This window comes from Castor canadensis, chromosome 14 (assembly GCF_047511655.1).
Source record: "Castor canadensis chromosome 14, mCasCan1.hap1v2, whole genome shotgun sequence".
NCBI lineage: Eukaryota > Metazoa > Chordata > Mammalia > Rodentia > Castoridae > Castor > Castor canadensis.
Window position 1 is genome coordinate 39,136,604 of NC_133399.1, and position 26,819 is coordinate 39,163,422.

General features: G+C 57.1%; 2 protein-coding genes across 10 annotated transcripts in view; both read right to left on the minus strand.

Moving 5' to 3' along the window:
- Celf5 (CUGBP Elav-like family member 5) overlaps positions 1-1,052 on the minus strand; it is a 42,888-nt gene extending 41,836 nt beyond the window's left edge. For 5 of the 8 annotated variants that reach the window (XM_074054305.1, XM_074054304.1, XM_074054306.1 and 2 more), the window contains exon 1: positions 788-1,051. In XM_074054305.1, coding sequence (XP_073910406.1) covers positions 788-1,046 — 259 coding nt within the window. In that variant the 5' untranslated portion in view covers positions 1,047-1,051. Of the gene's footprint in view, positions 1-346; positions 485-787 lie in introns of those variants that run through there. The other 3 variants (XM_074054309.1, XM_074054308.1, XM_074054307.1) reach the window with 2 other exon arrangements.
- An 8,096-nt stretch (positions 1,053-9,148) lies between these two features.
- Ncln (nicalin) lies at positions 9,149-26,537 on the minus strand. 2 transcript variants are annotated; one of them, XM_074054310.1, is made up of 15 exons: positions 26,230-26,537; positions 21,634-21,824; positions 21,102-21,246; positions 19,199-19,293; positions 17,368-17,448; positions 15,942-16,045; positions 13,816-13,904; positions 13,598-13,737; positions 13,159-13,337; positions 12,341-12,428; positions 12,205-12,243; positions 11,965-12,125; positions 11,112-11,165; positions 10,905-10,983; positions 9,149-10,806 (listed from the first exon to the last, which is right to left on the minus strand). In XM_074054310.1, exons 1-15 carry the CDS (start codon positions 26,411-26,413, stop codon positions 10,747-10,749), a joined length of 1,689 nt encoding a protein of 562 aa, XP_073910411.1. In that variant the 5' UTR covers positions 26,414-26,537; the 3' UTR covers positions 9,149-10,746. The 2 variants fall into 2 exon arrangements, with proteins under 2 accessions (XP_073910411.1, XP_020026357.1); XM_020170768.2 differs by having other exon boundaries at positions 11,965-12,128; positions 26,230-26,536.
- Between the last annotated feature and the right edge of the window lie 282 nt (positions 26,538-26,819).

Below are 26,819 nucleotides of genomic sequence, written 5' to 3' on the forward strand. Positions count from 1 at the left end.
GCTGGGGGGTAGTCAGCCAGGCCTTCCCACTCCACCTGCCTCCCGGAGGCCGCCCACGCCTCCCTCCTCCTCCCTGTCCACCCCAGGATTTGGGCTGTGCCCTGACGGACAGTTCACGTTCATTGTCTTGGCCTCAGACCTCAACACACTGCCACGGCTCTGGCCAGGTCTAACTTGAGCCAAAGGTGGGCCTGGGCGCGGGGGGAGAGCAGAGACATGGAAGGGGGGCGCCAAGCCCTACGGAGGAGGTGGGCAAGGGGGGGGCACGAGCGAGCGTGTGACCCACCCGAGCCAGCCGGCCAGCCGCGCGTCCCCGAGCCCCCACCCTGGCTTTCTTTGTAGTTACCGATCAGCCCCCGGTCCTGGGCATCCGTGTCCCCTGCGGCCGGACCTGCCCCACCGCTGGCCTGGCTTTGTGAAAACCAGCAGGGCAGTGGGGTCCAGAGGCGCAAACTTCCCCCGACGGGGCCTGGGGAGGCCGAATGAATGGGGTGGGGGCCAGGGAGGGCGGGGGCGGCTCCTGGCACGGGGGCAGGAAGGAGTGGGCGAGGGAGGGGAGTGGGGGGTCTGGGGACTGAGGGAGAGAGGGAGAGAGGGACAGAGGGAGAGAGAGAGAGAGAGAGAGAGAGAGAGAGGAGGATGCTGGGGGGAGAGGATGGGAGAGAGATGAGAGAGGGAAGGTGGGAGGAGGGAGGAGGGAGGGGGCGGAGGAGGGAGGGGGCAGCTCGGCTCTGTCAGCTGCACCCCCGAGGAGGCGGCGGGTGGGGGCGGGGCGGGGGGCGCCCACCTTTGTGCATGCCCGTGTAGGGGTCCTTGAGCACCGTGAGCTCGTAGATGCGGCCGAACTGCTCGAAGAGCGGCTTGAGGTCCTGCTCGTCCAGGTTGCGCGGGATCTGGCCGACGAACAGCTTGATGGCGTCCAGGTCCTTCATGCCGTCGGGCTGCGCCCCCGGGGGCTCGGGCCCGCTGCCGCCCACGGGCGAGGGCCGCGGCTGCAGGAGCTGGGGCTGCTGCCGGCGCGCCTCGCTCTCGGTCAGGCGGGCCATGGCGGGCGCGGGCCGCGGCGCTGGACTCGCAGGAGACGCGCTCCGCCCGCCGCGCCCCGCCCGCCGCCGCCGCCGCCGCCGCCGCCGCCGCCGCCGCTGGGCCACAAAGGCGGCGCCACAGCGGCCCCCGGCGGCCGCCGCGCGCACTGCACCCGGGCGGGGAAACTGAGGCGGCGGAGGGGGGCGGCGGAAACTGAGTCCCAGAGTTGCGCAGGGAAACAGGTCCAGAGGCCCGCGGGGAGACTGGAGCTTGGAGGAGCTCGGGGAAACCGCGACACCGGCTGGGGAACTGAGGAGGGGTGACACAGGGAGAAATGGAGGCTTGAGAGGGCTGTGCCGGGGGGTGGGGGGGTGGGGGGGATCTGAGACATGGAGACCCGTGGCGGGATCTGAGTCCCACGCGTGGACACGGAGACCGAAGAGTGGAGGCGCTCAGAGAAACGGAGGCCTACGGGGGAAACTGAGTCCCAGAGGCGCGGGAGAAAACGGCTGCCGGGGAGACTGAGGCAAGGCTCCAGAGGAAAAGGAGGCCCAGGGGCGCAAAGCACCTGGGAGAAGGACTGACAGCAGATAAGACAAAGAGGGGCTCCCTGGGCTGAGTCCTGGGCACTTTGGGTCCCTCCTCCCCTCCGTGGTGATAGACACGGTCACAAGAACAGCAAAACTAGAAATAGCCAAAGTCGGGGCTGCAAGGGCGCATTCAACATCACTGGCATTTGTGCTTTGCCATCAGGCACAGTGATAGGATCTGTGACAAGGAGGAATCCACTGTCACCACCTGCCAGGTACAGTGCCCAGCACTTTTAAGTTTAGAACTTCAATAAAAATACAAATAATTGTATTTATACCAACTGTAGCCAAAAGTAACACTTTTTAAATGACATTTGTCATGTGCCCATAGTGTGCAAAGTGTATTGAAACTTCTGGGCCAAGTGCTCCAAGGGCCTCATGTAACCTCTGCTTAAGTCTCCAAAGATGTACCCAAATTAAAGTCCAAGTCCTCCCTGCAGCCCACAAAGCCCTGTATGACCTGCCCTGTCCCTTTCCTGCATCCCTGTGTCCCTCTCCCCCCATCACTCCCTGAGCTCCAGCCACATGGGCCCCCTCAAAGTTCCTCTCCAACATGCTAGCCTTGCTCCTGCCCCAGGGCCTTTGCACAAGTTGTAACCTACAGCTGGGGCCCTTTTCTCCCCCTGGTGCATGGTTCATTCCTTCAGTCTCCCATCACTTTTTCTGTCTGCCTTAGCTAAAATCATCCAGCCACCATTTCCTCTAGGTGGAGGAATGGTTTTAGGAGGCAAAATCCGGGAAGGCTTCTCTGAGATGATCTTCCATGTAGGAAGTGAGTGGGGCAGCACCTGCTCAGTTGGAGGAACACAAGGATAGCACAGCAGGGTGCCCCTGCGGGCAAGGCCCATGACAGGCTGAAGAGGATGGTGGCAGGGGTTTCATACCACGCACGGAAGTAAGTAACTCTTGAGATATGAATGTAGCCTCCAGGCTGGGCATTGGGCCAGGCCGGCCAGGGTCTCATCTCAGATACAGAATTCCATGACTGAATGGTTAGGGTGAGTAACACTCCATCATACAGACAGGCTGCAGTTGATTTGGGATTCATCCACTCACTGGAGCATTACACAGCCATGAAAAGGATGAGGCTCTGCCCCGTGCTACAGTGTGGAGGACCCTGAGGACATGGTGCTCAGTGAGAAGCAGACCCACAAGCACACAGGGTGTGACTTCATTGATAGGAAATGTCCAGAACAGGAGGATCCAGAGACAGGAAGTGGACTCGTGGGGGCCAGGGCTGGGGGGGACAGCTTACAGGGATGAGGTCTCCTTTTGGTGATAGAATGTTTTGGAACAAGGGTGCCAGTGGCTCAGGCCTGTAATCCTCGCTACTCAGAATGTTTTGGCTTGGCTACGGCCAGCATCATAACTGGCAGTCACTTGGTCACCTCCAGACAGGGACAGATCGTCACTGTCAACTGACCCCTCTCGGGGTCAGAGGTTGGAGTCTTCCGCACACATGGCTCCTTGGCCCTGCTACCCACAGGGCACTCAGATTCAGTCAGGCCGGATCCACACAGGCACAGGGGATGCTGGAGCCAGCTGGGCACTGGGCTCCGTTTCCATGGAGACCTGAGCAGGATGCTGGGAGAATCATGGAAAGGGATCACGAGTAAAGCCGGACAATCCTCCTGTGAGCTAAGGATACCCTACTTATCCAGCTGCTTCCTTTTTTGGGGTGGGGGGAAGCACTGGGGCTTGAACTCAGGGCCTTGCACTTGCTAGGCAGGCACTGTACCACATGAGCCGCACCACCAGCTTTAGTTATTTTCTAGGTAGGGTCTCACGTTTTTGCCCGGGGCCAGCTTCCAACTGTGATCCTCCTACCTCCCCCTCCTGCATAGCTGGGATGACAGGTGCACACCATACCTGGCTTATTGTTTGAGATAGGGTCTCTCCTACTTTTTGCCCAGGGTTGGCCTCAAGCTGTGATCCTCCATCTCTGCCTCCTGAGTAGCTGGGATTACAGAAGTGAAACACTACACTTGGCCCTGATTCTTATTTGAAGTACATTTAAAAACAGGCACGTGATAACTGGGTATTTGTGGCATCCAGGATGGTATCAATAGGTGTATACAAGTGTGGTGATCACATTGTAGCTATGTGGTCTGTGACAGCTGCCTTTTTTATCCTCTCTACTGGCTATTTTAAAATACGCAGCTCCTTGCTGCTAACTGTCATCGTGAGAGTCCTCAGAGCATTAGCGGGGAGGCATCTGGACCCCTGGATTGTTTTCTATCCATCCTCCCTCCTACATTCTTCCTCTGGACTTTCTCCTTTTCATGCCATCACTGTGAATCACTTTGGAAGGAAGAAAGTCTAAGCCTTAAGAACAGGAACAAGACAAACCAGCTAGCAGTCACAGCCGTCAGACAGGGGACGTGCACATCAAAGCCACAGCGGGCTGGGTTTACCCTTGTCTACTTGGTGTCCACGGGAACCCAGAGCTTCCCCATCCCCCGAAGCAGGTGCCACACCACTGTACCTTGCTACATGACCCGTGGGCACCCAGGGTCCTGGGCCCACCTGGTGGATGGTGACATCAATGGGCCCCTTGCAGGCCAGAGGCAGTGACTCACACTTGTAATCCCAACTACTTGGGAGGCTGAGATTGGGAGGACTGCAGTTGAGGCCAGCCTGGGCAAATAGTTTGTGAGACCCCCATCTCCAAAAGAACCAGAGCAAAATGGAGTGGAGGTGTGGCTCAAGCAGAATTCTTGCTTTGCAATTGTGGAGCCCTGAGTTCAAACCCCAGTCCCACCAAAAAAATGGGCCACTTACCACGTGCCAGGCACTGGACCACCACATGTGGTGAGAACCCATTATCCCCATTTCTTGGGGGGGCAAGTGGAGGCACCTGTGGTTCTCAGGATGACCTCCCGCAGATGCTGCCTTCAAGTGTGTCACCGTGTCTGTGGGGTGTAGCACTATTGGTTTTGGACTACAATAAAATACACCAGACCGTTTATCATTTTGCACGTTAAAATGCGGAAAGCGTGCAGCTCCACAGCGTCGAGCACACGCACATCTGTCCCCGTCAATGCTGCCACTCCTCCCCTTCCTGCGGCTGGCACCACCATCCTGCTTCCTGTCTCTGTGGATCTGTGACTCTAGGGACTCCTGTGAGTAGAGTCCTTCTGTGTCTGCTCGTTTCACTGAACACTGTGTCCTCAAGGTCCACGCACATTGCAGCAGGTGACAGGATTTCCTTCCTTTTAATGGCTGCGTTATACTCCACCGCAAGAGCAGGACCACACTGTGGTATATTCACTCATCCACCCACAGGCGCTTGAGTTGTTTCTACCCCTTGGCTGTTATGAATCGTGCTTGAACGCAAGGGTGCAAGTATTTGAGACCCTGCTCAGAATACTCTGTGTGTACCCACTCAGAATGGCTGTGTCTGTGTAGAGAGTCCAGGACTGGAGCCATGGCTCAAGCAGTAGAACGCCTGCTTTGCAAGTGTGAAGTTCTGAGTTCAAATCCCAGTCCCACCAAAAAACAACAACAAAAGACATTCAGAGTGAAAGAGAGAGAGAAAGAAACCAAGATAGCTAAAGACAGATGCAAACAGGAGAAAGGAGAGTGAGACACAGAGGCAGAGAAAGGGATGCAGCCAGCAAGGTAAAATGTTGACAACTGGAGAGTTCTTTGCACTATGGCCAGAACATTCAGTACGACTGAAATTACGTCAAAATTAAAAGTTGAAAATCAGAAAGCAAATGGGGCTTTTCAGGTGGAGGGTCCCCCCAAAGCACCTCCCACCCTGCACTTCTGCCAGGGGCCACTGACCAAGGGCCCGGCTTCCTACATCTCTGCCTCTGAGCTCTCTGGTCCCAAGCAGGTGCCGGGCACCTTGGCCCCTGGGGGAGAGCGATCAGAACGCAGCATCTCTCAGCCACCTGCTCCACTCTCTCCAGACCTTCCGGGTGTCACCAGGCTGACTAGTCACTGCAAACTCCAAGACCAGGATGGCAATGTCAAGTGAAATGAAGGCTGTGTCCACTCTAATGTGGTCAGCAGCCCTTCTGTTGCCCACCAGGGGCCACAGTGTTTACATTACCAAGGAGGAGAGGCACCAGACAGTGGGCTGGGAGTGGCAAAGGTTTTCTACAAAGAGCTGAGGATAAATAAGTCTTTTAGGTCTTGTGAGCCACAGTCTCTGTTTCATTTTCAAGTACTCAGCTCTGTGTAGTGGGAAAGACCACAAACGGCACAGAAACAAGTGACATGGCATGTTATAGGTATTGTGTCAATAAAACCTTACTTATAAACACAAGCAGTGGGCTGAACTCAGCCGTACTTCACTAACCCCACCTGGTGATCCAAGAGGCACCTACGAAGGTGTCGATAAAATAATAAATAATAATAATAATAATAATAAAATAGCTGGTCATAGTGGCCATACCTGTAATCCCCGCACTCAGGAGGCTGAGGCAGGAGGATTATATAGTGAGACTCTGGCTCCAAAAGTGGAGGAGGGGAGAAGGGGGAGCAGGGAGGGAGGAAGAGAGAGCACCCTGACATTGATTTGGAAGCAGCCTCGTGAGGGGAGCACAGTATGACCATATCCAAAGAGTACGAGACATGGGGCAGTCTTTACAGACAAAAACGAGGACGATTAATTACACCATTCTAATTAATTACATATATTGTGTTTTAAAACAATAATCTGTGGCCCCATACAAGAATGGGGTCAGTCCAAGGTTGAGCACCCTGCAGAAGTCCCTTTCTGTACTTATGCTCTTTTCAGTACTAGGATTTGAACTCGGGGCTTGCTAGGCAGGTGCTCTACCACTTGAACCACTCTCCAGCCTTTTTGACTTTAGTTACTTTTCAGACAGGGTCTTGTATTTTGGCCTGGTACCAGCATGGACCACGATCCTCCTTTCTATGCCTGATGCATAGCTGGCATTATAGTCATGTACCACCATGCCTGGTTTGTTTCTGAAACAGGGTCTCACGGTAACTCTGCCCATGTGGCCTGGAACCATGGCCCGCCCTCCCACCCATTCAGAGTGGAGACATCACATCTTCTGTATTAAATTGAGGTAGTCTCTGGTAAAGTTTTGGTTGTGTAGTCTTTTGTGGCAGTTAATATCAGGCAATTCGTATTAGAAACCTGTCCCTCATAATCTCTTGGCTTTATTTGCTTTCTTTCTTGGACACATGCTCCATTTTGGAGCAAATTTATTCTCGGGCCGGCCTGGACCTTGATTTATGCTTCTGGCATAGGTGGGATAACAGGCATGAACCACCACACCTAGCTTTTTATCAGTTAAGACGGGGTCTCACAAGCATTTTTGCCCAGGATGGCCTGGATCCATGATCTTCCAATCTCTGCCTCCCGAGCAGCTGGGATTCTAGGTGTGCACTGTGCCTGATTTGGCTTCATAAGAAAAAAAAAAAAAAAAAAAAAAGTCCAGAAAAGCCACCACCACCAGAGCAGCCTCCTTGGGGCCTTGGTGGAGGTCAAAGTGATCTGTGGGAGGAGCACTTTGTTCACATTGCCACCCAGTAATGACAGGGATCTGGGTGTGCCCCCAGGACACCAAGTAACCCAAGAAGAAGTGGCCACATGTGCCTGACACAGGCAGCTTGATCTCGTTTCATCTACACAACTATCCTTAGGCTGCCAGTGACCTTTCCAGAATCGGCTGTGTCCCTCCTGTCCTTGTCTCTGCTGCCCTCCTCCAAGGCTCCTCACCACACTGACAGCAAAACACAAACATCTCACCACAGCCAGGCGTCCTGGAGGCCTAGGCCTCCCTTCCTCCCCCTCACTGGATCTTCCTCACTGTCCCTCCAATAGGAGGGGGCCTGCCCCAGGGCCTTTGCATGGCTGTCCTTGCTGCCTAAATCACCATCCTCTAGTTTCCACACGGCTTCATCCTTGTCATTCTGATTACACTCAAAGGTTCCCCTAAGGGACTCTTCCCTGGGTACCAAAGGCCCTCCGCTCACCCTGTAAATGCGACCTGTGATCAACCTGGAGAGGCCCCACCCACCTGATGGCTTATTACCCGCCTCCCACTGTGGGCTGAGTGTCCTGTGAAGGCTAAGATGGTGCCTCTCACTCAGCTTCATCCCTGAGCCCAGCCCAGGGCCTGGTACAAAGGAAATGTTCCATATTGACTTAAGTCCACAGCTGAATGAAAGTAACCCAGAGTGACACTGTCAGTGGCAAGGGACATGGAGGGACTCACGTGACCACTCAGCATGATGCACCCTTTGTAGTGGATTCCATACCCATGGACTCAACTGACAAAGGATCAGAAATATTCAGAAAATAACTACCTCTATATTGAGCACATGTGGACATATTTTTCTTATCATCGTCTCTAGATGATACAGTGTGACAACTATGCACAGCACTGACATTGTACTGGATGTCCCCAGTCCTCTAGAGATAATCAAAGATCTGTGGTGGGACGTGCACAGGTTCTGTGCAAACTTCACTATGTCACAGAGAAACCTGAGCATCTGCAAGGGTCCCGACACCAATTCTCTGAGGACCCTCCTCCCTCCCTCTGCTGTCACACAGGCCCCCTCACTGCTCCTCCAACATGCCTCTGTCCTGCCCCAGGGCCTTTGCATGGGCTGCCTAGAGCACCTTCCAGCTTTCCCCTGGGCTGGCTCCATTATTCAGGGATCAACTCAGTTGTCTGAACTTCTAACAGTCCTCCAGGATCCAGTCTCACAGCTCAGGTCCTCTGTTCCCCAACACTGAAATGCTCAGCACCCCTCCCTCCCCCAGAACACAAGCTCCACAGGCCCAGGGAGTCTTCTACTGCCAGCTGAAACCCCAGCACCTCACAGCAGCACCCTGACATGTTTGTTGAATGACTCAGAGAACTGGACAGAGCAGGCAGGGCGCTGGGTGACAGCAGAGCTGCAGGGGTAAAAGGGGACGACCAAGGTAGCCTCCAGATCCTAATGCACCCCCTGGACCCTACACAAAAGGCTGCACTGCCATAAATGCACTAGGGACCGGTGGCAGTCTCAGGGTAGGTCAGAGTGGGTGCGGCCTTTGTGCAGTTGTAATCCCCCAAAGTTCATGTTCACCTGGAGGCTGTATGTGGCCCTATTTGGAAGTTAGTTATCATAGTCATACTGTCAGGGTGAGATTGTAATGGAGGGGTGTGTGTGTCCATTTTTAAGGGACAGAGAAGGCAGCATGGGATGGCAGAGGCAGAGATGAGTGAGGTGGCCACAGTCTAGGGACAACTGGAGCCCAGATGCAGGGAGAGGACAGGAGGACCTCCATGGTCTCAGAGCAGCCAGCCCTGCAGACCGGGATCTCACAGTAGCCTCAGGGGCTGAGGGACGCACATGGCTTCAGGCCCCCAGTCCCTGGAACAGTGCACAGCACACTGCCCCATAATGCCTCCTGAGCTCCCGTCCCATCTGCACAGTGTGAGCTGGGGACAAGGCCCCCCGAGCCCCTTCCCATTTCCCCTCTGGGGGACCCCAAGTCACCTTAAACGTGGGCATGACCAAATTCTCAGCCCCTAGAGAAGCAGGGAACCAACACATCATTCAATATGGCTTTAATTTCTGATGGGCAACTATGTCCCCTACCAGCCAGCCCAGGGCGGCCCATCCACCCGACCTGCCAGGGAAGGAGGCTTGCTGGGGAACACTGGCCCAGCGGCTAGGATGCTAGCAGCTGCGGGCACCCAAGTGCCCTAAGTCCTTCCCTGTGACGGGAAGCGCTGGCCTCAGTCCAGGGTCAGCTGTAGGGGACAAGTGTGCGGAGGCAGGTAGGCCGGACAACTCCGCCTTCGGTAAAGTCTGCAGCAGCGGGAGCTCCGGGCCTGGCCTGGGGTCTGGAGGGCCTGCTCCACTCATCCTGGGAAACAGGCCCAGTCTGGTGGCCATGGCTGTGCCTGGTGTAGAAGCAGCCCCGGACTGCAGATGGATGGGGTCTGGGCCTCCCCGCAAGCTGAGGCCTCAGCAGGTACCGGGTACTCGCCGTCCCTCACCAGGGCCTCCCAGGAACACTTGGTTATATTGCTAAGGAATTGATTCGCCATGGTCTCCCTGAGGTCAATTCTGGAGCCAAAGCCCCCCACCTCTCCCCTTCCAAACGATGGGACCCCTGTAGGACCCAGTGTATGGGGGTAAGGGCTTGGCTAATGCCAGGCCCAAACCAAGAGAGGGGTGGCACTGGGGCCTGAGGAATGGGCCCTGCTGTATTACCACTCTCAGGACCCCCAACCTGGATATCCCTTCTGGGACATGGGAGGGGCTGGCTCAGACCGGAGTTCATCTTCTCCTACAGATGAGGCAACTGAGGCCCAGGGAGCCCCAGCAGGGGGCAGGCAGGGGATCTAGGGCCCCTCGTGCCCTCTGTCCTTCTAGCACATGGCCTGGAGGACAGGCATCTGGGCAGCTTTAAGGGCAAGGGGACAGTGGGCTGGAAACACTGGAGTGGCTCAGGTTCAGGTGGGGCCAAGCGGCTGAGGCCCCACAGCAGAGGGAAAGCAGCCTGGGGAGAAGAGGAGCAGGAGCCGGGTGAAGGGGGTGGGCTCAGCAGGCTCAGGATGGGGAAGCTGGTGGGCACAGCGGGAAGCAGGATAGGGCAGGAGGGGAGGGACCCCAGGCCACCAGAGCTGAGGCTCAGTGACAACAAGCCTGGTTGACAGACCTGAGGGATCAGGAAGAGACAGGCAGCACCACAGCCTCTAGGGAGATGGTCACTTGGGCCACATCTGAGCAGATGCCTAGGAAGGGGACGGCTCATGGGACAGAGCAGAATCTGGAGACCCAGAGGATACACTGACCCTGGTAGGTCAGAGAAAGAGGAGATTAAATAACCCCGCCCATGTCCCCAGGGCAGATTGGGATCTGGAAAGACAGACTGCCCATTAAGATGTCCAAAGCCTACGGTCTGCATGGGGCCGTGCTTGGACACAGAGCAGAGCACAAGGGCCTGGAGCCGCAGGTGGAACCAGAGCAGGGCTCACCTGCAGCAGTCTGGCCCTGGGCCCTACCAGGCTCTTCTTCACGGAAGCTTAAGGAAAAGAACAAAGACAGACTCCCCAAGTCCTAGAGCACAGCTTGGAAAACCTCTGTAATTCAGCGTCCCCGCCACAGGGCATGGCGTTGTCCTGCGGGCGGCAGGCATTGCTCACTGCGCCTTGGCCTTCAGCAGGAGCCTCTGGACTGTCTTGTAGAGGAGGTCAAAGTGCTGTGGATAGATGGGTGGCGTGTGGGGTGAGGTCGGGGCCACCTGTAGGCCCAGTTGCAGGTCAACCCTACCAGTCCCCAGGGTGCCCACCAGCTCACCTGGACTGCTGTGTAGGCCATCCCAAGGTAGGCACCAATGCAGACAGCCAGCAGCAGGTCGAAGATGGCCGGCTTGACCCTGGAGCATGGTCGTGTGAGTAGAATGAGCAGAGGATGTGCCAGTGCAGCCAGCTCCCTGGATGCCCTCATGGATCATGGTCCCCTGGCTCACTTGTGGACACAGGGCACTCGCTGATCACCACTCACCTGTACGCATTCATCACCTGCTTCAGCTGGTCATAGAAGACAAACTCAGGGTCCCTGGGGAGACACCACTTGCTCAGTGGCTCACTCACCCCACAGCCAGCCTGGCCCAGGCCACATCCTATCCTCAGCTCCTTCTCAGAGACCACTACCGACCAGATACAGTAGCAGACACTGGCCCACCCGGCTGCCAGCCCAACTGTGCAACAGTGACAATGTTCACTCTGAAGACATGCTCCCTTCTACATTTGTGGGTATTGAAACAAGCTCTCTAAAACTACAACAGAGTGACCAGAACCTTCACTGGTCTGCGAAACATTTCTGGTGAGGGGGGTGATCATGGCTCCATAGCTGGGGGTCCATTCTGAGCCTTGGTACCCTCTCCTGTGCAGGACCCATCTCCACACAAGCTGTGAGGACCCACAGGCAGGCAGGAAGGAGGTGAGCAGGAAGGGGAACAAAGCCATCTGGAGCTACTTCCTGCCTCTCCTACTGCAAGGCCCTGAGCTGTGGCTCCACCCACTTGGGAGGAGCACAGGAGCCCTGAGCACAAAAAAACAAAACCCAGGGCTCCTAGGTTGCTGGAGGCCCACAGTGAGAGAACTGCCGGGCAGGGGGTGGGGTGCAGGCGGCCAGATGAAACACTGAGCACCGATGTCAGTTACCCTTTCTAGGTAAACTCTTGGCACCAGACATGCGAATACACTTCTGCTGAGGCCCAATACCGAAGGCTCACAAGGCACCCTGTGTCCTTCACTCTGTTTTGTATTTCCTCCTGCCCTGCCTGGGGTGGGGACAGAAGGCTCCAGGATGTTCAGCAGAGCCGTGGAGACAGCAGGGCGGCCACAGGGCTCACCGCTTGTCAGCCTTCACATGGTGCTGCCGCACGTCCTTCAGGTAGCGGCCCAGGAAGTGCTCGAGGGTGCTCAGGAACGTGCCGTCCTTGTCCAGCAGTTGTGCGGCGCGAGGCTGATTGGTGAGCCAGTCCATCACGGAGTCCAGCTGCTCCTGCTGCACCTGCTGTAGGCAGCTTGGTCACCGCCCAGACCATGGTGTGTGTCCACAGTCCCAGACCCCTGCCTGGACCTCCCCTTACCATCTGCTCTGTGAACACTGGCATGTCTGGGGGTGTCCCCTGCGGAGAGACAGAGGGACACAGACTGAGTCTGGCAGTGGCAGGGGCAGGGGCAGGTTTGGCCTGGGGTGAGGGGGGTGGGCAGGAGGGGCCTCACCTTCTCCGTGAGGTTGTAGATGACCCGCGTCAGCGCCTCTGCAATGATCCTTGTGTTGCGTGTCAGGGTCTTGGAGTCCACCCGGGACCTGCAGCGGGAAGGGTGACCCCGGAACCCAAGGTGAGTGCTCACCAGGCAAGGAGCATCCAGGCAAGCAGGTGGCTCCCGTGGGGCTCAGGGCTTCAGGGGATGCCCAGCCCTGGAACCTGGGCTTCTCATCTGGAAAGTGGGAGATGGTGGCGCCTCTCCCAGGGTAGCTCCTCCACACTGGGGCAAACCATGCGCCCCAAAACTCATGTCCACCTGGACCCCCTCAGACAGACTTTACTTGGAAACAGAATCTTTGCAGATGGGATGAGTTAAGATGAGGTCAGGCTGGAGGAGACTGGGCCCTAAATTAAGTGGATAGGATCCTTGTGAGAAGACACAGATGAATCGTGTAACACAAAACAGAGGCTGGGGTGACACGGTCACAGCCTAGAAACGCCTGGAGCCGCAGATGCTCAGAGAAGGAGGAAGGAATCCCCCCCCCCACCCAGGTCTCAGAGGGAGGACAGTCTGAAGACTGGGCTCTTGGACTATGGTCTCCAGAGGGATAGAGGACCCACTTGTGTGTGCTAAGCCTCATTTGTGCCTCCTTCTTCCTATGCCTCCAGTAGGGACATGGGTGGGACATAGGGGAAGCTAGGGTTCAGGAGGCCTGCGGGGGCATAAGGTAAAGGGGCCCAGCACTGGCTGTCTTTCTGCTTGACAGAAAGGAAGACTTGAGAAGGAAGCTACCCCACCCCCCCAAGAAGGTTCTGGAAGGTGGCACTCACCGAACATCCATGATACTGTTCCGCTGGCCATCCCTGTGGCTCTCCAGGTGGGAAAGGGTGAAAGCGGGCAGCCGGCGGATGGCGAAGCGCTCGTGTTCCCACGCCAGCACGTCATCAGCCAGGTTGATCTTCTTGTGCACCATAGAGAACCGCACCTCGGGGAACTGGTGGGTGGCCACCTGCAGCCCAGGCAAGTCAGGGTGGGGAGGAGCCACTGGGGTCTCAGGAGCTAGCTGCTGCTTGGCTCAACCCTGGCCGTCTCCACACTCAAGTTCTGGGCGTGGGAAGCGGGGATGACCTGAGGCTCGCTCCACACCCTGTGTGCACAGGACTTGCTAGCTACTAGGCCAGGGGGACTTGAGGGGCTACTCCCAGGCAGGACACCCTTGTGGCCCAACCTGAGTGCAAGGTGAGCACTGCCTGGGGCCCCAGCACCCACCGTTTCAAGCTCCCGCAGGAAGGCATGCTGCAGCGTCCCCTCCCGTGGTGGCTTAGACACGTGCAGGTGCAGCTGGCTGCCCCGGCCCACAGTGTCCAGGCACAGGACGAAGGCCACGTTGTCCTGAAGCAGGCTGGAGTCTGTGGGCCGTGGAGGGCTCAGGGGCGGCAGGAGCAGGAGGCTCCCCCGCCCCCCGCCCCAGCACACAATGCTCTCACCTGTGTGGTCCAGGTTGTCCTCCAGCCAGCGCTTGGTGCCCTGGTAGTTAAACTTGCCCCCTCCTGAGGCAAAGAACAGCAGGTTGTACCTGGGGGCGGACCAGGGTGTCAGCTTGGACAGGAAAGGTCCTGGGGTGGAGGAGGGACAGGTGCCAGCTTGTGGGTCCCAAGGAAGAGTACAATAGGCCCGGAGGTACCTCCAGAAACTCTTCCGGGACTAGCTCCCCTGGGCACTGTGCACATGGGGTGAGTACTCCTCTTTGGGGCATCTGGGCACTGAGCAGTGTCCCTGGCCTTTACCCACTCCATACTCCCCTTTTGTGATAGCCACACATGTCCCCAGATGCTGCATAGGGTCTCTGGGGCAGGGCTATCCCAGGTAAGGCCCTTGCTCTACTGCCTTCTAAGCTCTGAACATCAGGAGAAAGCAGGTGGACAGAGCAGGATGCTGACACAGGCCAGGATGGGACTGTCCTTATGAATAGCCATAGGGCTCAGCACAGCTTCCTCTGACATAGGACTGAGGTCAGAGGAGCCAGGAGGGACTCCGTCCACTCTAATAGCCCCTGTGCGCTTCTATGGTGACCAGCTGCAGTGACAGACACCCATGAGATCTGGTCCTGCCTGGAGGACCAAATCTGCCCTCCTCTCACTCAGCACTCCTGCACTCACTGCAGGATGAAATTCATGACCTGCTGGAGCCTCACAAATGGCCTGCCTTAGAAAAAGGGACTTTGCTGCTATCACCCATTCTGGAGTGGGGGAGGCTACACAGAGATACAGCCATGTGAGGACAGAGACAGACACTGGGGTTACATGGCCACAAGTCAGAAACACCTGCAGTCCTTGGTATCTGGTCCGTGGGGACCATGAAACTGGGATTTCAGAAGACTGCAGGGGCCTTGTAAACCAAGTGTGTCCCAAACCTGCGGGGAAGCACTCCTGATAAGGCCATGTCTGCCTCCTGCCCCACAGGCTGAAACCGACCTTGGGCTGAAACCACTCAAGAAAAATGGTCTGTTGCTGAGCATGGCAGCCCCTTCCTTGAATGACATGGCAGGACAATGACACAGGATCACAGGCTCAGAGTTACTTAGTGGTGAAGTCCATGGGGGGCTGCACAGGCTCTAATACTGGGGTTGGAACAACCTGGCCCCACAGAGCAAGGACAACTGCGGACACTCCCTGCCCCATACTTCAGTTTGCTCAGTCTGGCCCTTCACCACCTGCGTACTGTGACCAGGTTAGAACAGTAGCAGCCGGCTGAGCCCAAGTCATTCCTAGCTGTCCCCTGGTTGTCCACAAGTCAGCTAATCCAGGCAAGCCCACTGATGCTGGCTGAGGGTGAAGTGGCGGGTGGGGCGGGGGTAAAGATGTCAGCCTCAGGCTCCTTATTAAGAAGGATGTCCTCGGCCAAGCACTGGTGGCTCATGAGGATCGTGGTTCAAAGCCAGCCATGGCAAATAGTTCACAAGAGCCTATCTTGAAAAACCCATCACAAAAAAGGGCTGGTGCAGTGGCTCAAGGTGAAGTCCCTGAGTTCAAGTCCCAGTACTGCAAAAAAAAAAAAAACAAGAACAAGAACAAAACCAAAAAAAGAATGTCCTCCCTTAGCCCCATCTTTATCCCTTCTGAACTAAAGACATGCACATGACAGTCACTTTGTGACAGTGATGAGGTTGAGAAAAATTTCAGACACCGTGTCCCTGACCTCTCATAGCTGCTGGCCAGTGCCTAGGGTCATGGTATCTGCGCAGAGCGTCAGAGCTGTCTTCGCTTAAACCAGCTCACGCTAGGGCAAGCCTGTCCCCAGAGGGTGCTGGGCCATGTCTGCAGCCATGTGTGGCTGTCACAGCTCAGGGAGCTCCTAGCCTAGATTGGCAGAGACCAGGGACACTGCTCAGAACCTGCAATGCCAGGACACCCCCCAAGAATGACTCCTGGCCAAGCTTTCAGGGCCCAGTGCAGGGCCATAGTTCTGTAACCTTTTAGCTAGTTCTGTTCCTTGCACTGACAGCTTCCCTTCTGGTCCCTGTGACTGACAGCAGTAGGGCCTCCTGTGTGGGGTTGAAGCACTACACGCCCACAACCCTCAGCCTGTGCATGGCACAGTCAGCAACACTCACGCAGCATGCGTGCGCTTGTAGGTGTACAACCGGGAGAAAAGGCGGGCTAGCTCCAGCAGCACAGAGATGCCACTCCCGTTGGAGTCCGCACCAAGTGACAGCCACTGTTGGGGGGAGGGGGAGAGAGAGACAAGATGGGTCAGTCACCCCAGCTAGGGCTGCCAGGCTTCCACCACCCACACCCACCACCTCGAGGTCCGTTAACAGCCAACTCGAAACTGTCCCCCATCAATCTTGCTTCTGTTCCATGTCTAATGTGTGGCTGGCTCACTCCCCACCTACTCATACCCCTGCTGACTTCGTCCCAGTATGGAGGCCTGAGATTCCTCCCACGTCTTGTGGGAGGCCCAGTCTGACAACCCGGCCCTCCAACTAATGTTTCTTAGAGAGAGGAAGAAATACTGGAGCACTGTGATGACTCGGGACCATCCCAAGATCACAGTGTACAAATAGTAGTGGTGGCATCAAAATTCATTAGGGTGACATTGCATTTGGTGAGAGAACCCAATGAAACGTCCACAACAGGCAAATCCGCAGACGGGAAGTGGAACTGTGGAGGCCAGGGGCTGGGAGGAGGACGGGATGACTGCTTATGGGGTCAGGGCTTCCTTGTAGTGATGGAATGTTCTGGAACCCGAAAGAGGTGATGGCTACACAATTCTGTGCATATGCTTAAAAACTAGGTTTGAAGCCCTATGAAACTGTGTTTGAAGGTGATGGCCACCTGTGATCCCAGCATTCAGGAGGCTAAGGCAGGAGGATCACGAGTTCCAAGCTAGCCTGGGCAACACAGTCAGACCCCATCTCAGAAAACACCAAGGCCTGGGCTGTTGCTCAATGGTGAACACTTCCCTAGCATGTGCAAGACCCTGGGTTTATCCCCAGCACTGCAAAACGAAAAAAAAAAAAATTATGCCTAAAAACTACTGAATTGCACACTTTAAAGGGTAAGATTTTTTTTCTTTCTGTCACTGGAGCCACTCCTCCAGTCCATTTTGTCCTGGTAGTTTGGAGATGGGGTCTCCCGAACTATTTGCCTGAGCTGGCTTTGAACCCCAGTGCTCCTAATCTCAGTCTCCCAAGTAGCTAAGATTACAGGTACCTGGTAAAGAGTGAGTTTTATATCATATAAACTAAATTCTTACACTGTCACAGAGGTGTTAGAACAAAACTGTCTAAAGAGTGCATGAGAATGAGGGCCTGGAGGCATAATTCTATGCTGCCTGCCAGGTTTTCCTCTGATTCTGCTGCTCAGTGTCCTCAGAACTGGACTTGACCTGGCGGTTGGGATGCTCACTCCTGTCACCATTATGGCAGCCACCGCACACTGGCGCCATCTGCCGGCCACTCCCCATCGCCCTGCAGCTGATTTCCTTTCCAGATGCTGTGAAGAACTGTGGGAGTGGGCCAGGAAGCACATACTTACAGGGGCCACCCCGAAGGCGTCGTAGTGGGCCACAATGACGATGGTGGGGAGGTCCTCTCCGCCCAGCCCCGTTAGCCGCCCCTGTGGAGACAGCTGTGAGTGGCCTTCTCCCACACCTTCTGCGGCCCTCGTCCCACAGGAGACAGCTGGATTCTGGGAGCCTGAGGGAACTCCCAGGTGAGGAGGAGCCAGGTAAGAGGGCAGGAGACAAGCTTTCCAACAGAAAAGGCAGGCCCCATCCCCAGGGCCCCGTACTGCCTCCTCCCTCTGCTCCACCCTGCCCAGGCTGCCAACTCTCAGCTTTGAGGACTAGAGAGCTCTGTTCCAACTACTCGGGAAAGTCACCATAGAGGACAAGCATTGTGGGTGTGGCTGCGTTAATAAGACTTTACAGAAGCAAGCAGAGGTTGCAGTAGCCATGGCCACATTTGGCTGAGCTCTGGTCTGGCCAGCAAGACATACTCCAGCTGGAGTCAAGGCCATCGAAAGAGGAGCTCAGAGCTGACACCCATGGAGACAGCACTGTTTCAGGAACTCAAATGACAAAAGCCTGAGGCTCCTGGGTCTCACCACCACGCTATGATGACACAGCAGGCCGCAGGACTTGGGGGGGATAAACCAGTGCTGGACTCACCACAAACGGCACAGGCACTCAGTCAGTCCCACAGTCTCTGCTCCTCCCTGGAGCCCAGATCTCAGGCCAGGCCCCACCACAGGATCAGCACACAGCACAGCCCACCTTCCCCTGTTTCCCCAGGTCACAGTCCCCTCTGTCCCCCAGCCTGAACATCCACAGCCACATCTCACGTCCAAGATCCCACCAGCTAGCACAGGCCACAACCAGGCCACCAAGCGCAGTAAGCTGCTGCAGAGGGCCAGGCCTGGGAACCAACATGGATGGAGGGAGGGGCCACAGCTTCCTCCTATAACATGGCCCAACCTGAACATCGACAAAAGGTGGGAGAGCGTGGGGACTCGGGGGATGCAGGGATGCAGGACCACAGCTTCTGGCTCCAACCTGTCCCTGGCTCCCAGTGAGCAACAGAGAAGCTTCTAGAAGCCAATGGTGAGGTGGCTGCACAGGCCCTGGGGCCGCTCTGCTGCCACCCTGTATGTCAGACAAAGTGCAGCTGGGCCTGGCTTGGAGCGGGGCAGCAAGGGCAACTGGCCAGCAGGGTTGTCTGTACTGCTTGGATCACCACACGCTTCTGTGCAGCTCACAGCGGAATGGCCCGTTTCATTTTCAACCCGCCATCTTCTCCTCACTGTTACTTCAATGCATGGCGGCTTCCCACACCCTCCACAGGGCCTGTACAGCCCAGACTCGCCAGCCCTCTATGCGGCGGCCCAGTCCACCATGTCCTGGCCAATCTGCTGGGCTGCAGGCCTCAGCATGGATTTCCACCACAGCTGGCCATCCCTGAGCTCCCTGCAGGCTGGCTGCATTCACCCTTGGTGCATGCTAACCACCCTCAGTTTTTGGAGGGGTGGACAGCATCTCCCTCACTGCTGCCTCCTGCCTACCATAGGGACTTAAATAGTATTTCCTGGAAGGAGGAGCCAGCCAGAACAAAGGCCCTGGGGTGGGACTGGGTGGCAGCATGGCATGTGGAGGGCTAGCAGGGGCCACAGAGTGGCTTTTTGGTCACGGTGAGGACTTGGGGCTTTGTCAGTGGGGTGGGTGACAGAGGACTCCACCTGTTTCCCTGTCAGTGACTCCCTCTAGTGGGCACTGAGTGGTGAGGTGACTTGATACTGTCCAGGGGAGGAAGGGCAGCTAGGCCCCAAGCTCATGGAGGCAGGAGGGTCAGGTGGGGCTCCAGGCACTCACCTCCACGCTGGTGATCAGCCAGTCACTGACAGCCTTGCTCTGCACTCCGCTGGTGACCATCTGAAAGCCGTTGGCAGTGGCCGTGTGCAGCAGCACTGAGGGTAGGAGAGGGACGGGTCACCAGAGCTTCCAGACCAACACTGCAGGCTCTGGGCATGCAGGTATACGTGCCAGGATGGTCCTCTTAGGACACAAATCCCTTCCCCTACTGTCTGCCAGGCAATCTCCCTCAGCACCATCCTGTTGCTTGACCCTGGCCACTTCCCCTCCAGCCTGGCCAGCGCTGCCCTCAAACTAAGTCTGCACTTTTGTTCTCCATGCTTTAATACAACACCATCAAGGGCTGTAGTGCAGCTCAGTGGGGAGTGCCTGCCTAGCATATGCCATGCCCTGGGATCCACCCCCACGACCAATGGTTGAATTGCTGTGGATGCATAAACTGTTATCACTACCCAGGAACTCACTGTAGCATTTCTGCAACTCCTTTTGAGTGTCAGCATATTTCAAAATAAAAAGCTACTGAGCTGAGATTAGTTATGTTGGTTTTCCATCCTGCCCTTTTCTACAAACCAATATAAAGCAAACAACTGCCCATGCCTACAAAAGTCCTAACTACACATCGTTTCTAACAGCTGTGTAATACTCCACGAAGGATGGTTTTGCTCTCTTTCTCGATCTGTATGTTTAGGCATTTCCAAATACTCGCTGTAAAAGTGGGCACTGTCCAGATGTTCTTGGAGACTGGGGTGGGAAACTAGACACTGGAGAGGTTAACACTTTCAGTTTTGTGGATGGAAGGCAGGCCACGGGCAATGCCTAAGTGGACGGTGTGAGCCAGCAAAACTTTATTTACAAAACAGGTGCCCACAGGCCAGTGTGCACCAGACCTAACTGAGAGGAGGGACCTTTTTCTACAGTCTCCACCTGTTACAAACCTGCTTCCCAAGGAATCAGAGCAGCAGCGGCCAGCAACCCAGCCTGCCTTCCACACTTTAGGGTCTGGAGCATATTAGCAGCTTTGTGTGTGATGCTGCATATGAACCCAGACCTTGCACCTGCTTGGAGCCATACCCAGACCCTAGCCTCTTTTTCTTTTTCTTTTTTTTGCAATACTGGGGCTTGACTCAGGGCCCCAGGCTTGCTAGGCAGGCCGACCACTTGAGTCACTCCTGAGTAGCTAGTATTACAGGCATGAGCCACCAGCATAGACTAGCTTCCTTTTTTTTTTTTTTTTTGCAGTGCTAGGGTCTGAACTCAGGACCTACACCTTGAGTCACTCCACCAGCCCTGTTATGTGATGGGTTTTTTCAAGATAGGGTCTTGTGAATTATTTGCCTGGACTGGCTTTGAACCACGATACTCCTGATCTCTGCCTCCTAAGTAGCTAGGATTACAGATGTGAGCCACCAGTGCCCAGCTGGCTTCTTTTCATTCCTATTTGACAGCTGACAGTGGCCTCTGGCAGGTCCATGTCTCTGACCATTCCTGGTGTCTGTCTCCAAACGGCAGCCCACATCCCGTTTCCTCCTAGACAGGGCAAACTACGGTGCCCGAGGTGCAGGAGATGGGCTGCTCCTTCCCTCTGTGGACACTGCGGAGCCCAACCAGCCTGTGCAGATCAGCTGAAGGACAGAAACAAATGGATACCACATTTTCCCTAAACCATACAGGGAGCAGAGCTGGCCACCCTGTAAGCCGGGCTCCAGACACCCTGTGCAGGACCAGAGGCTGCCCAAGTGCAGAGCCCAGGGTCCAGACCCCAGTCGTTGCCCCGAGGGTCTGAGTGGGACCTATCTCCCTGCAGAACTTGGGTGGAGACACAGGTCAGAACTACCAGGGTCCCGGCCCAGTGGCCAGGAAAGCCCAGGGAATCACCCACACCTGTCCAGAGACTGGAACGCACCTTCGGCAGCAGAGGCAGAGCCCCGAGAGGTGGAAGCAGCCTGGGTCTGCTCGTAGATGGACAGCAGAGCCTCATCCTCCACGGCAAAGTACACGGGGACCACAGTCTCCATGGCCAGCATCTCAGGCTCCATCTCCATGAATTGCTGCGGGAGACCACGTTCAGGGGGAGGGAGAGGGCAGCCCCTCACATGGGATTTCCTGTGGGTCCCAGCAGGTCCTCCGCACTGAAAGCAGGGGACTTGGTACTGTGGACACCAAGCTGGGTCGTTTTCTTTGGGGGGTCCTGGGTCCTGCAGGGTGCTGAGCAGCACCCCAGCCCCCACCCACTCTACGCCAGGAGCTCCCCTCCCTGAATGCTACCAGACATTGGTCAGTGCCCCCGGATATCGAATCACCCTCAGACAGAGTCAACGATGAAGGAATAAACACCCCACCTCCGAAGGGCTCAGAGAGGCGAAGTAACCTGCCCAAGGTCACCAGCTGACTTCACATCTGGGGGAGCTGAGCCTGTTGGGGAGGGGGTGGCTCACCCGGACAACGTCCTGGGGCACAGCAGCCATGGCCCGCGGCAGGATGATGACCACGGCGCCCGCTGACTGCCGCAGGGCCTTCTGGTACTGCTCATAGGAGAAGTCCACCAGCCGCATGAGCACGCAGCGGCGGCTCAGCACGTCCGCGTCCACCGTGCGCGCCTCCGTGTTGAGCACCGCATTCCTCGTGCCTGTGGAACAGGGATGGTCACCTCCTGTTCCCGCCCCAGTCCTGCAGGGAGACCAAGTCAGACCCTCCCAGGGTCCCCACAGCCCTGTCCCATCACAGGCACCCCACGCACTGGTGAGTCAGACCTGAGATGCTACTGGAAGCCAGGGCCCCTCCCTAGGAGAACCCTCGGTGCCCGGCGCCCAGAGAGCAGCGCTAGTGAAGACGGTGGACCAGGCCTGGGCCCTGGGCTGTTGGGCCCTTGTTCTAGAGGGTTCAGGGTCTGTGGGCACAGCCCTGAAACTCATTCCCAGACCCTGGTTTACCCACACCGAGGATGTTAGGAAATGAGGACTCCAGCACCCTCAGGGACAAACCTGAGCTGCTCGCTGAGCCCCTCCTACCTCGGCTATCTACTCCTGACACCTCCTTCCCTCCCTTTCCTGACCCCAGGCGCTGCTTCACTACCAACTTCTCCAGCCACGGGGCCCCTGGGGACAGAGGACTTGCTCATAGCAACACTTCCCCAGCATGGTCACCAGCTCTCAACAAACACCAACCAGCTAGACCAAGGAAGGAACCTCTGATGTTCCCTAGAAAGGCCACTGATGACTAGGAGCTCCCCTGGGCACTGTGGGTTCTATAGGTGCGGAGCAGTGTCCCTGACCTCCACCCACCATGCCAGGAGCTCCCCAGCTCTCACAGCCACACGTGTCCCCAGACAGGTGCCCTGGAAACAAGGTAGCAGCCCTGCCCTATACCCAGTGCCATCCCCCATGTCTTTTCTGAGAGCCTAGAAAGAACTGGGGAAGTCTGAGAGACAGCAACACCCACATTTTCTCTCAGACAGGCCAGCCCCCAGCTCTGTGGTGACCCAAGTCCCCACCTGGGCACTGATGGCTGGAGGGGACCAGAAAGCTGTCCCCTCTAGGACTGGTTGCCCTCAGACACTGCAGGCACCACTGGCTGCCTGGAGATTCATTTGGAAACACTTGGCCAGGGGAAGGCATCCAGAAAACACCACGCGGTACTGTGTCCATATCACTGCAGAGGGACACAGGTACAGACTCTCAAGGGCCACCTGTCCCCACGGACTGGTGGGAAATGGGGCCTGGGGAAACAGCCTGGCTCTTTAGGAATAACAAATCAGCTTGAGCTTTTCTAGACACAGACTCAGAACACACCTGCCATGGACATAAGTGTCAGCAGAGGCAGGAGGCTTTCACTAAATGCTGCGCCTCAAGGACCCACTAGGACCACTGTCTCCAAGACCCAGTCTCCCGAGCTCCAGAACCCCTCGCTTGTCTGTGGGGCAGGATACACAGCAGGCACTGCATAAATGGCTGAACTCACACACACATGGGTCACAGGGTACGCCCAAGACGGCAACCCTGCACACAGGTCTAGGACCCGGAGTTACAACCCTGGAGAGCACAGGCCACTACAGGGCCAGCACTTGGCTGGGATGTGGCCCAGATGGCCACACCAGGTAGCCAAAGCCCGTCATACTTCTGTAAAACCACCCAGATATCCAAGGCAAAGACAGTTTTCAGTGTTTCAAACACTGCACACATCAAATGCACAAAACCAACCAGAGGTCCAAAGCAGTGCCAAATGTGGCACTGGAGACCACCACCTTGAGACCCCCAAAAGAAGCACTAAGGAATAAGGGTGCAGAGAGCTAGCTCTGTGTCCTGAGGATGGGGCCACAGGAGCTTCTGGGAGAAGTGACAACCTGCGTTCAGCCCACTGTTGCCTGGAGCCCAGGCTTGGGGCCAGGAGCACATATCCGTCTCTGTGCTCCAGGAACCAAACCGGCTGTCTGGAAGGCAGCAGGCAGAGGGCCTGGCCCAAAAGCCATCCAGATGGGCCGCTCAGGGAGGGGACAAGCAGGATCTGGAAGGGATACCTGCCTCAGGTAGGAAGGGCAGCAGCTGAGAGCCAGCTGTGAGGCCTGGCCCAGGTACAGCAGGCTTGGGCTCTGTGGCCTCTGCTCCCCTCCCTCAGAATCTTGCTCCACAGGAAAAGACAGCAAAGACCTGAGGATGTCCCTGGAGTACTGGAGATGCCCCTCCTCGATTCGCCTGCCCCCAAGAGCCCTTGGCCTCCCGGGGGCAGTTCAGAGGCCACTGACTGCTTCCTCCAAGGCCCCTTACTGAGGGTACTGTGTGCCTCTCGAAAGCCAAACTACAGCAGGGCAGGACTCGGAACCCACAGTCCTGAGGGGAATTGAGGCCAGAGGGTCCAAGGCCCCAAGCATGCCAGCTGGCACGGGTCGAGTGCCAGCAACCCCCAGAGTCCTGAAGGTCAGTGCCCCCCACTTCAGGATGAAGACCTGCCCAGGCTGAGCCCTGTTCCCCCTCTCATACCTGCCCCTGTGGGGCCCATGGGAGCAACACTGGATGTGCCCGTTTGGGGCAGTGGAAGGGGGTCCTACCCTACCAAGACAGTGCTTGCCAGGGTTGCACAGCTTGCCCAGCCAGTGTGGACAGAGCCCTCCATGGATGGCTCTGTCATCTACAGCACCAGTTCTTCTGGCCTGCGTTTGCACAGTGAGGTGGCACTTGGTAGATGCCACAAAGGTGGGCACAGGGCACATACAGGTGGTGCTGGCCCCAGAGCAGGACCAGCCCGGAGCAAAGGACCACACGATTTCTATCGAGGGCCAGATGGCCTATCTTTCCACTCCACTGGGCACACGGTCTGCCCTCTCAGTGTGAAGGCAGACAGAGGCATACACACGATTGTGCGCCAATAAAACTTTATTTACAACTGTAGGAGGGGGGCCAGAGCAGGTCTACAGGTCATACATAACTAGCTGATCTCCTGATAAGGACCCCTCACCAGTGCACCAGGCACAGGCTGGGGAGCCAGGCCTCAAGAGTGTTAAGGGGTCACCCTCCCACCTCACAGGCGCCTCCTACAGGTGAGCGAGGCTCCAAACACAGCAGGGCGCACACATCGCGCTCAACAAACCACACTGAGAAGGCTCTTGACTTAAGGAGGGCCAGAGTTCACCTGGCAGGAGGAGTGGCCAAGCCAGCCACAACCTTGTACCTGGCTGATAACCTGGGCAGTTCACACCCACCACAGCACCTCTCTGGCCCTGCAGGGCCATCCCTTCTCAGCAGCCCTGCTGCATTTCTCAACAGCGGCCGGAGGAAGTTGGGTAAGGAGTTCCTGGCCGCAAAGCACTGTGGGCTGCAGCTGGGGGACCACTTGGGGCCAGGTCCGGGTGGGGAGAGTGACTTATGTGCGGGTTCTTGAAAGCTGGTCCTTCTTTCCATTCCCTCCACGGTGGCAGAGGTGTGTGCCCTGCCCCTGTTTGGGGCATCAGGAATGGGACCTTTGCCTTCCTGGGCTACAGACAGGAAACACGAGGGCAGGGACAGGTGGCTGTCCCATGGGCCCCTCTGCTCACCTGCCAAATCTACAGTCCTGGTCCTGGCTGGCGGGGCAAGGGAAGGCCCTTGGGAGGGAGCAGGCGGCTTCCTGCCTTCTCATCAGGAGCCGGGAAGGACAGCATAGGGGAGCGGCCACCAAGTCACCCACAGAATGGGAGGGTTCCCAGGCCAGGTTTAGAGGGCCAGAAGAAGGGAAAGAGAGAGAGGCTGCAGGGAGGAGCTGAGGAAAAGGGGCCGCTTCGACCACATGCGGCCTTTGGGCATCGTCAGGGTGCCCGGGCCAGCTGACCACATCCCACCACCCAAGGGCTGGGACAGGGTAGCTGTGGGGGGACGGTGGCAGTGCCCTCAGCAAGGCTCTGGCAATATAAGCAGGCAGGGGCAGAGCTCAGGCCCAGGAGCTGCATTTGGAACCATGGATGGTTCTGGAAACCCTCTGGCACTCCAGAGCTGTGCTGCCCAGCGCAGTGGCTACTAGCCACAGCCCCTCAGCCACCCCTGGCTGGTGGCTTCTGAACAGGCAAAGGTACAAATGGTGAATAAATGGTGACCACCCGCTAAGACCCTTCCCCAGGAAGACACCAGGCAGCCAGTAAACCGCGCCGCGGCATCAAGAGCCTCTAGCCATCGCTCCCCGCCTGCGGACCTGGGGGCCCGGGTTCAGACCATCCCTGAGCCTGGGGTCCCAGCAGGACAGTCCGGTCCAGAACACACGGGCTCAGAACCGGAGAACATGGGCAGGGGACCCGTTCACAGGGAGGTCAGGCCTTGACTCTCAGGCTGGAAGAAGGCAAACCAGGGACCAGAAGGTTCCAGAATACCAGACCCGGCCCCGGTCAAGACACAGGAGGGCCCGGGCCCGAGGCCGGCGCAGGACCGGGGACGGGGGCAGGTGGAGGGTTCGGAGGACGAGGCGGCTGAGCTGAGGGCCTAAGGGGACCTGCAGGACCGGCTGCGGGAACGGGTGGACGGCCGGGCCGGGGACTCGGAGGGACAGCTGGGCCCGGGGCGGGGCGCACGCACCGTAGGGCTGGCCCTGCAGGTCGTACTGCTGCATGCGGTACACCGTGAACTCGTGCGCGGCGTCAGCGGCGGGCAGCGGCGGCGCCACTAGCAGCAGCACCGCGGGCAGGAAAACGATGAAGCCAAGCGGCAGACACGACGCCTTCAGCATATTCTCCAATACTTCGCCCGCTTCCTCCAGCATCCTGGCCAGCGGCGGGGCCGCGCAAAGCGGCGGTGATGAACCGGACGGGGACGGGACGACAGCGACAGCTACCGCACACTCACCTCAGCATGGGCAGCCGCTGGGGTCCTTCAGGCACGGCGCCGGGCAACCCGCGCTAGCCCAGGGTCCTGCAGGCATTGCCGCGGACAATCCTATGGGACGCGCTGCCTCCCGGGTGTTGTAGGCCCATTGGCGCGCGCTCAGCCCCCTGGAAGTTGTAGGCCCAATCTGGAACTTCCCAAATGAAGCCATAGAAGACTGGCTAAAGCTACTGAAATTTCACATAAACTCCAACTTGGAAAATATAGAGGCTTTAAAGTGCTATTTTTCTGTAGCACTTGCTTGAACCCTGCGTTCGGCATGGGGGGAGGGGGCAAGAATTGGA